At 38.7% G+C, this 9,748-nt stretch overlaps 1 protein-coding gene across 2 annotated transcripts in view; it reads left to right on the top strand.

Moving 5' to 3' along the window:
- Nucleotides 1-2,894: 2,894 nt before the first annotated feature.
- The window catches only part of CLVS2 (clavesin 2), an 88,688-nt gene continuing 81,834 nt past the window's right edge, over nucleotides 2,895-9,748 (top strand). The window contains exons 1-2 of one of the 2 annotated variants that reach the window (XM_060190527.1): nucleotides 2,895-3,422; nucleotides 4,029-4,869. In XM_060190527.1, coding sequence (XP_060046510.1) covers nucleotides 4,481-4,869 — 389 coding nt within the window. In that variant the 5' untranslated portion in view covers nucleotides 2,895-3,422; nucleotides 4,029-4,480. Of the gene's footprint in view, nucleotides 3,423-3,672; nucleotides 4,870-9,748 lie in introns of those variants that run through there. The other variant, XM_007521302.3, reaches the window with a different exon arrangement.

The following is a 9,748-nucleotide window of genomic DNA, read 5'->3' as shown; positions in this document are numbered from 1 at the left end:
AAAAAGTCTTTTCTGTAAATATTCTCAATAAATAATATTGTATCAATTGGATATGCATTTAGAAAAACATCGTACTTGATCTTTTTCTCTGTAATTTATCAAACTATGCCTCAAGTGGATTGCAGGTCTAATGGTAAAAGCTTAATACAATAAAATTTTCCAAAGATATTTTCAGGGAATATTTGAGTGAACTTAAGATATTTAAAATATTTTATTTTAATACCTTCTAAAATTAATTTACCTTTTATTTGATAGGGACAGAGTGAAATTTAGAGGGGAGACAGAGGGAAAGAGAGAGTGAGACACCTGCAGGATTACTTTACCACTCATGGAACTCCCCCCCACTTCAAGTGGGGAAGGGGGCTTGAACTTTGTGCATAGTGATGTGTGCACTCAGCCAAGTGTGCCCCTACCCAGCCTGAACTTAAGATATTTTTAAATGGTGACCCAGAATGTGACACAGCAGGCAGAACGTCTGTCCTGTAAGCATGAATTCTGGAGTTCAGTCTTAGACATCTCACATGTCAGAGTGGTGATCTACTTCTCTCTCTAAATATATTTTTTAAAATGTTCTTAACTGGGACCCAAAAAGTACTATTTAGAGGTTAAAAAAAAAGTAGTGTGAATCAAATTAATAATGTTCAAAATCAACTTCATGCTTTAAAGTTTAAAATCATCTTGAGTTCAGGACCACTGGTGACTCATTCAGTACAGAGCACATGTTGCCATGTGCAAGGATCTGTCCGTGTATAAGCCTTAGGCCACTGCATGGGAGAATCCAAGGAGAGGGAAGCCTCACAACCAGTGGAGTAGTACAGTAATATCTCTCCTGAACTTCTCTCTCTCTCTGTGTCTCCCTCTCTCTCATTCTTTAACTAGAAGAAAAAAAAAAGACCACCAGGAATGGTGGAGTGGCACAGGAATTAAGACCCAGCAATAGTCTTGGTCACAAAAAAAAAAAAAAAAAGAATTATGTTAGGCAAAAGACACTATTAGAAAGTGAAAATGCAAAGCAGATTAGATGAAGATATTATATTTGGAGTCTACAGAGAATTCAAATATACTAATGATAAATCAACAAGAAAACCCTCATAAGAATGGGCAAAATTTTTGAAATGCTACTTCATACAAGAAGTTATAAATTACTAAAATAATATGAAAACTTATTCAATCTCATTAGTAATCATGGACATGAATGCCATCACCAGAGGCCGCGAAGTGGTACACCGGGTTAAGTGCCCACAGTACACAAGGTTTTGGGTTCGAGCTTCACAAGCAGTGAAGCAGATCTGCAGGTGTCTGTCTTTCTTTCTCCCTATCTTGTCTTTCTTTCTCAATTTCTCTCTGTCCTACTGGAATAAAATGGGGAAGAAAAAAAAAAGAGGGAAAAATGGCTGCTAGGAGTGGTGGATTTGTAGTTCCAGTGACAACCCTGGAGGCAATTAAAAAGGAAAGGAAATAATGCCACCATTACAATGCAACACCCTGTTCAAAATTAGAAAGATAAACTTAAGTGATAGATAATAATAATAATTTGTGAGAAGATGGCACAATGAGAAACCGGATACATTTCAAGGGAAAGGGTGAAATGACACAACAATTTGGAAAATAATTTGGCAGTATTTACTGACTTAGGAAATTACACCTCCAATAATAAAGTAATTTCAGTCCTACTTATGTCCATATGCACTCAGAGAAGTGTAACGAAATACACATCCTGAGTTCTGAATGCTTCAAATAGAAAAGAATCCAAAATTGCCATCATCAGAGTGATGGATAAATATGTTATTTGTAAAATGGAAATGCATGCATGGGATATAGATGAATTAAAAACATGCAACAACATGGATAAATCTCAAAGGCAATGTGTGTGAAGTCACCAATCACAACATTGTAATGGATAATTAAAAATAGAAAAAAAATAGAGTGCATGTTTACCTAACTGTAATATTTGAAAGTGAGAAGGTGACTATTTTCTGTATCAGATGAAGTTTGTTGTGAGAAAAGGATAAGAATAGTGACTTCTGGGTACAATGCTCTAGCCTTTAATCTGAGTGGATATTTACATAAGTATTTGCCTGATTATATAATTGATCGTATATCTTTGTTTTGAATCCCTTCCTGTCTGTATATTTTATTTGACAGTAGGTGAGGTAAATATTGTAAACTATAAATTGCTTTTTCTATCCATTTTAAATATAACATTATACTCGACTGTCCTTTCAGTTTGCTTGAAAACAACTGAAGTCCCTGATTTAGCTATTTTCTCTCACATTACTTAATTAATCAGTTTGTTCAATTGATTTATTTTCATAATTCAGTTCCAACATTATTTTGTGCCTGCTTTTCCTTAGTCTGAGAACTATTCCTTCCTCTAGGTGTTCACGTTCATCCTTTTCAATAAGAATCTAGCAGAGTTTATGATTTAGCTACCATCCATCCACATAAGTTCTTTTGGCGAATTAATCTTCAACACTACCCTTTGGAACCACTCTGGTCTTCTCTAAATAAAATGTCTCTTTAAACAACAAATGCAGGGAGTACAAATTGTTTCTGCACTCCTTGCACAGGAAAAAAATCACCTCGCACAGGAACTAAAAGAAAATGTAGTGTCAACGTGAATAGCCATCTACAACAGCTTTGGGTCTTGGACACAAAGAGTGATAAACGGGCATGGGAGAAGTAGCGAGGCGTCTCTGCACCCCATCCGGGTAGGTCTCGACTATCTGAGTAGCCAGTCAGGGAGTGTGGGGCCACCAAGCAGGCTGAACTTGGGCTATTTCAATGCCACAGAAAATTGCTGTCCTATCTAAAGCAGTCAGGGTGAGAGGGAGCAGAGTGGAGCGGAGTGCGTGCGCGAGCGAGCTGAGTGCTTACGTCGCAGCCAGATCGGTGCTGGGATAATTAGAGAGGAGTTGGGCTGAGCCCAGGCTTCATTTAGCAGCGGCAACCGGAGCCGCTGCCACCGCCTCCCGGAGGGGCCAGTCTGACCCATAGAGGCCGGTGCGCTCCTGGCCGCAGCCGCCCCGCCGCGCCCACGGCCCGGGGTCCCTCCAGGCTCACAAAGGCTGCAGCCGCCCTCGTGGCCTTCTCCATCCCTGCTACCCAGTCACTCTCCTCCTCTTCTCTTCCGGAAGCGAGAATGTCAGGGCCAGGCGAGGACCTGTGACAGCGGTGGTGGCCCTCTCTCCGCTCCACCCCTACCCCCCCCCTCCTTTGCTGGGAGAGGCTGGCAGAACATGTGGCCTGGGCTGCCTCCCAGTGCGTTTTCGGTCGGGGTCCCAGCTGTCGCTCATCTCTGCTCGCTCCATGCTACCGAGAGGAGTTGATGTTGCTACAATCGCCGTGTGGCCTCTGAATCCGTGGCTGATGGATGCCAGGGAGTGCCGCATTGCTTAGCGTGCCCGCCTTTGGGTTTGCTGGTAGGAACTGGTTGCTCTCTTTCTTCTCTCCTGCTCTGGGATTTTTTTTCCCTTTTCTAGAGACGGTAGAGACATGTTAATTTGATCTCCCACTCTTCTTCTCCTCTCTCCCCACCCCACCTTCACTCTCCAGTTTGGGCAATGTAAGTACTGAGGTTAGCCCTCACCCCACCCCCACCCCATGGCGAATCACTTGAAATAAAGGACTAGAAGAAGGCAGAAGTTGGGGGTGGGGTGGGGTGGGGTGGAGGAACCCACGCTGGTGCCAATGCCACCAAAAACCCTGCTGGTGACTCATGAGACACGGTGTCTCAAAGGGGAGAAGGGGTGGTGCGCTATCTGCAGAGTCTCTACCTAATTGGATCAGAATCATTTAAAATAAAAATCCCACAAATGTCTTTTTTTAAAATTTTATTAATAGCATATTTGAATAAGCAGAAGGAGAAATAAGCTCCTTTCCTCCCTCTTTCTTTCTTTCTTTCTTTCTTTCTTTCTTTCTTTCTTTCTTTTTTTCCTAGTAAAGACTCTGTCTCTCTCTCGCCCTGAAGCTCAGCGCTAAAGAGCCACCTTATTATTAATCAGAATTTCCATCATTATTCCTGGCAGGCGCAGTCTTCAGTAGAGACCTCAGAAGCATCACAGTACTGGGGCTGAGATGTGCGTGGGGGTTGTTTTCATCACATCCTGGAAGAGAAGAGGACTGTACCAGGATCAGCACCACCCGTGCTGGGTGGGATTTGGAGTGGTATATTAAGAGAGAGAAAGGACAAGAATTGGAGTGTTGGGCCCATCAGAAGAGCACCTCCTTCAAAGAAAAGAGAAGAAGGAATACAAGTGGGGCATTTGTATCTAGTGACTGCGAAAATAAATTGATATCCTTCATAAAACGCTGTGGCTAAAACTGGCGCAACAGGGTACGTGTCTGTCCACCAAGATAAATCAATTCTGGTGAAGAGGAGGAAGCAGGCAATTGCAAAAGTCTAGAGTCCAGAGTTTGGTGGTAATTTGTTCTGGGACAGTCAGCAAGAGGGAGGGGAGATTCATAGCAAAGCAGAACAATGACTCATTTACAAGCTGGTCTCTCCCCTGAGACCCTGGAGAAGGCTCGCCTGGAACTCAATGAGAACCCAGACACTCTGCACCAGGACATCCAGGAGGTGAGAGATATGGTCATCACCAGGCCGGACATTGGCTTTCTGCGCACAGATGATGCTTTCATTTTACGCTTCTTGCGGGCCAGGAAGTTTCATCACTTTGAGGCGTTCCGGCTATTGGCCCAGTACTTTGAGTATAGGCAGCAGAACTTGGACATGTTCAAAAGCTTCAAGGCCACTGACCCTGGCATTAAACAAGCACTGAAGGATGGTTTCCCGGGGGGCCTGGCCAACTTGGACCACTATGGCAGGAAGATTCTAGTCCTATTTGCTGCTAACTGGGATCAGAGCAGGTAATTCCTACATCTGAACTTCTACTAGGGATTTGTTTATCCTCCTGTCTTCCAGAATTTGTTCTGTGTTTTGTATAGTGTGACAACTTTGATAGTTTTATTCACTTGACTGGGAACACAAAAGAAAATAAAACTAGGAAATGAGTTTCTTTGGTTAGCACCTTGAAGGTTGGAAGGAGGAACATTATTTTTTACCTTTGAAAGTCATATTTCACTAGTACCCAGTTTGCACTGCAGCTTGAAGTGTTTCTTGAACTATATCATTGTGCTACAGTCTACACCATTCAATGTCTAAGAAAAAGTGTGACATTTTAACTCCTTAATAACTTTATGGTTCTTTGGAGAAATGAATGTGAGAATGGAGGCAACATTTCCTTCATTTTCCTAAAGAAATTCTCAAACTGGTAGCAGATTCTCCACTAACACTACCACTATCACCACCACCACCACCACCACCACCACCACCACCACCACCATCATCATAATCACCATTTCTCCTTTGTATCTTGAGGTTGTTTATTTTTATTTTTTAAGCATAGTCTGGCCTTCAACATGCTCAAGCAGTTTTATTGCTTGCGCACCTCTCTGCTTGGTGATGCATAGATGAAGGAGTAATATGATGTGTGTCACTTCAGGGAGTAAGAAGAGTTGTAGCCTTTGTCGCTGAGCATGCCTGCCTAAAGTGGAAATAAGGACTGACTGGTGTGTTTGTTCCATATCTGCCACTAAGCTACAGTGTGAATATATGTTTCATGTCTGATGTGTTCGCTTCATTCTTTGGAAGTGAAAAATGCAGATATGTCAGTTGGTAGACTTTTTGAGTTTTTTTTTTTATGAGGAGAAACAGCATTCTTATTTCTAAATTATCTAAATAATAATATAAAAATTAAAAAATATGACTTTTCTACTTTCTCAGCTAGAATTATTTTTTCAAACTGGAAAAAAAGATTCTTGTGTAAGGTAGTTTTTATTAACTTAAATATAGTTTATGATACTTAATAATGTTATCAGAACTATCTAACATAAGTTGGTAATTAAAATGTTAGCATATTTTTCTCAATTTTGTGAGTAGTGAATTTTGATGCATCTAGCTAAATCAAACCATCTCTAAGACAGTTGTAAAGGAGTTTTATCATTATGAGGAGATCTTAGAGATTTCTAAATAGTCAATAGTCATTTTAGAGTCTTGGTATCTAGACTATAAATGGATATTTTAACAAAATTTCCCTTTCAGCTGGCCACTCTGTCACTATAATTTTAGTTTAGAATTATATTGATTATATTTATGGTAAATAAAAAGACAAACCACTACCTGAAGAATAACAAAACTAAGCATAAACTCAAAGAATTAGCTGCTAAAGGGAAACTGAGTTCTGTTACTTACTTTAATTAGTTATAAAGACATTATTCTAATTTTTTTGTTAAGTAGCAAAATTTAAAGGACTAAGAAATGTCAACCTTTGACTATGCTTTTTCTTTAGTTTTATTATTTCACCTGAGAAAAATGTAGGTTTATGAAAAGCGATTATTATTATCAAAATTAAATTCAGTTGTCAGAATTGAAACATTTTATTAAAGATAGAGTAATACAGTCCATACTTTAGTTTGATTGGAACTTTGTTACTTACAGTAAAATGGGGACTGTGAGAAATTCAAATATGAATATGTGTCAAACTTTGCTGAAGATCTTAGGAAGGTAAATTGCACTCAGATAGGTATGCATATACATTAGACATGATATGTATTTATATGACATATTTATATGTAAGTACATATACCTTGTATAAATATATACATCTTGTATATAAATGTATATAACTTATACACAAATATATATCATATATATATTTAAGTAAAGAAGTTTTACATTATTATAGCAACCTAAATAAGATCATGATAGTAATCACTTGATATTATTCCAAATTAACTAAGGAATTTTATTATTTTTTTTGTCAGTCGCCATGTTTTTTAATAAGGTACAAGCTTTCAGTGATCAAAATCTATCTCTGTGAGTCTATAATGGGAAGGATTTAATAATTAGTGCATAAAATCATTTTACTGAAGTTACACAAAATCTTAAATAAGAAAGTTTTTCAATTTTTTTTCACGCATGAAATTTAGTTAGAAGCTATGCCTTGTAGGCTAGTAATTGTGAATTTTATTTCCATGGTAAAATATGAGCAGGTATAATCAAGATTTTCTAGTAAATCAAGGCTGAAGTTTCTATAAATGATTTTAAGAGTGTCTCAAGTTCAGTTGAGCCTCTTCAGTCTATATATTTTTAAATAAAATGCATTCCCTTCCTCCCACCAGCCTCCCTCCTGTAGAGCTTCATGTATATACACAGTGACAAGGTCTAGTGGTTAAACAAGTATATTTTTTGACAGCCTTTGTAAACTTATTAAGATATTCATATGAGACCTGTCTCATCTCTATCTTGAAATACGTAGGACAGCTACCTTTCTAGTAGTACCACTGTGTCATTAATACTTCTCTTACCTTTGACCTGAATTCCCTCACTCCACTGTGCACTCTCGTGACTTGCCTAGCCTCACTCCTACTGAAGTCTTTACTTCTTTCTTTTCTTTAGATGTTAACATTACTATTGCTTTATTAGGTGATTTGCCACCTGCTAAATTACTTGCTCCACATCTTCCCACTCTTCTTCAGTCAGATGTTTTGCCCTTCCTTTTTAAAAAATCTTTATTTATTAGATAGAGACAATTAGATATCAAAAGTAAAGGGGGAGAGAGAGAGGAAGAGAGACAGAGACACCTGCAGCATTGCTTCACTACTCGCCAAGAGTTCCCTCTGCAGTTGGGAACCAGGAACTCGAACCTGGGTCCTTGTGCATGGTGTGCTCTACGAGGTGCATCACCACCCAGCTCCTGTTTTCTCCTTCCTACTCTGGTCCTGCTAACCCAAAACAAGCTGGGTCTTCTGAGAAGAGTGCATATCTGAATGTAATTCTGACCACATTGCTTGAATTGTTAGTGAATTACTGTTTGGTGTTAAGTACCTTTTTAAAAGGAGCATGGTTTAAAAGAAATAAAAAGACATGGGAGTCAGGCGGTAGTGCAGCTGGTTAAGCGCACTTGGCAACAAGCGCAAGGACCCTCGGAAGGATCCTGGTTTGAGGCCCCGGCTCCCCACTTACAGGGGAGTCGCTTCACAGGCGATGAAGCAGATCTGCAGGTGTCTATCTTTCTCTCCCTCTCTCTGTCTTCCCCTCTTCTCTCCATTTCTCTCTGCCCTAACCGACAACAGCAATAACTACAACAATAAAAAAAAAACAAGGACAACAAAAGGGAATAAATAAATTTAAAATAAAAAATTAAAAGAGTTTTAAAAAATGTATATATTTTTAAGTAATAGGTGGGAACTATCTAGGTAACTGCAGGGAAATTTCCAGAACTAAGGTGGAAGAAGAAAGGCAACTTATTTTCAAATTCCAAGAGGAAAACATGATTTTAAAAATAATTTTGAAATATTTTGTAAAGAGCTGTAATATATATGTATAGAAAAAGACTAAGCCTTATGGTACTATTTTATTATTATTATTATTATTATTATTGTTATTATTATTATTACACCCAAACAAGAATTATATCTGCAACATCTTCTGCATTAAAATTTTAGGACAGGTTTTTGTTCTCAGAATCCTGGAAATAGTAAATGTGTCTGAAATGGTAGATATAGATAAAATAGTGTGTGAATTGCAGTGAAGCATGGGTTAATTTCAGGTTGTTGTAAAGAGTGGGGCCATTTTCAATTTCTTCAGAAGAAATGTAGAATCTTCAGGATGACAATGATAAAGTCAGATTATTTTACAGTATATCTGCCTTCTAACATCTGAATAAGTGAAATGCTAAAATGTCAAAATGAATTTTATTGTCTGTTTTTAATTTTAAAAATACAGGCAGAACAGTGATTCAGATGATTTACTGAGTAGACGATAACTTGGAAAAAATACAGTGTTTCTTCTTTCTTTCTTTCATTCATATTTTCTAACGTTTCTGAAGACAAAAGTAAATGCCACAAAATTTCAAGTACATGTATCATCACACTGCATCACTAGAATGTAGTAGCTTTGCTTATACTACATGGAGTGTTTCTTCCCAGGATGGTGATGCCCTACTCAGGGCTCAGCATATACTTTTAAAATGAATGCCTAATTTCAGTAACAGTGTGCAGATGATATACTATAATGAGAAAAAGAACTCTTCTACTGTAAGGAAAGGAAATACTGAGTGACAATATAGTTCACCTGGATGCTAGGTGCATGGGACAAGTATCTGAGGAGTGGAAACCCACTAACACATAATTATTGGGAGTATTCATCAGTAAACTGTGTCTCATAAAACATGTGCTGGGTGGGGGAGGGACTTTGTAGTGCTGCGTTTGCTTAAACACATTATCATGCAACATAATTGGAGCACAATAATGGGGGTTGAAGCCCTGCTTTCCACCTGCAGGCAAGAACACTTGATAAAGCAGGTCTGTAGGTCTCAATCTTTCTCTCTCCCTCTTGATTTCACTTTTCCCTTTCAATTTGTCTCTGTCCTATCAAATAGAATATAAAGAGAAAAAAAAGGAAGAAGAAAATGGCTGCTGGAAGAGTTGGCTTTGTAATGCCAATACCTAGCCCCAGTAACCCTGGTGTCAATTAAAAGTAAAAATCTTCACCTCATCTTGGATGGAACTTGAAGGAATCATGTTAAGTGAGATAAACCAGAAATATGGGATGATCTCACTCACAGACAGAAGCTGAGAAATAAGAACAGAAGGGGAAACACAAAGCAGAACTGGGTTTGGTGTGTTACACGAAAGTAAAGGACTCTCAGGGAAAGTGGCTTTCTGCAGGAGGATCTAGGTGGGG

Source organism: Erinaceus europaeus, chromosome 4 (assembly GCF_950295315.1).
Source record: "Erinaceus europaeus chromosome 4, mEriEur2.1, whole genome shotgun sequence".
In the NCBI taxonomy this organism is placed as follows: Eukaryota; Metazoa; Chordata; class Mammalia; order Eulipotyphla; family Erinaceidae; genus Erinaceus; species Erinaceus europaeus.
This window is presented reverse-complemented; position numbering and strand designations above follow the sequence as displayed.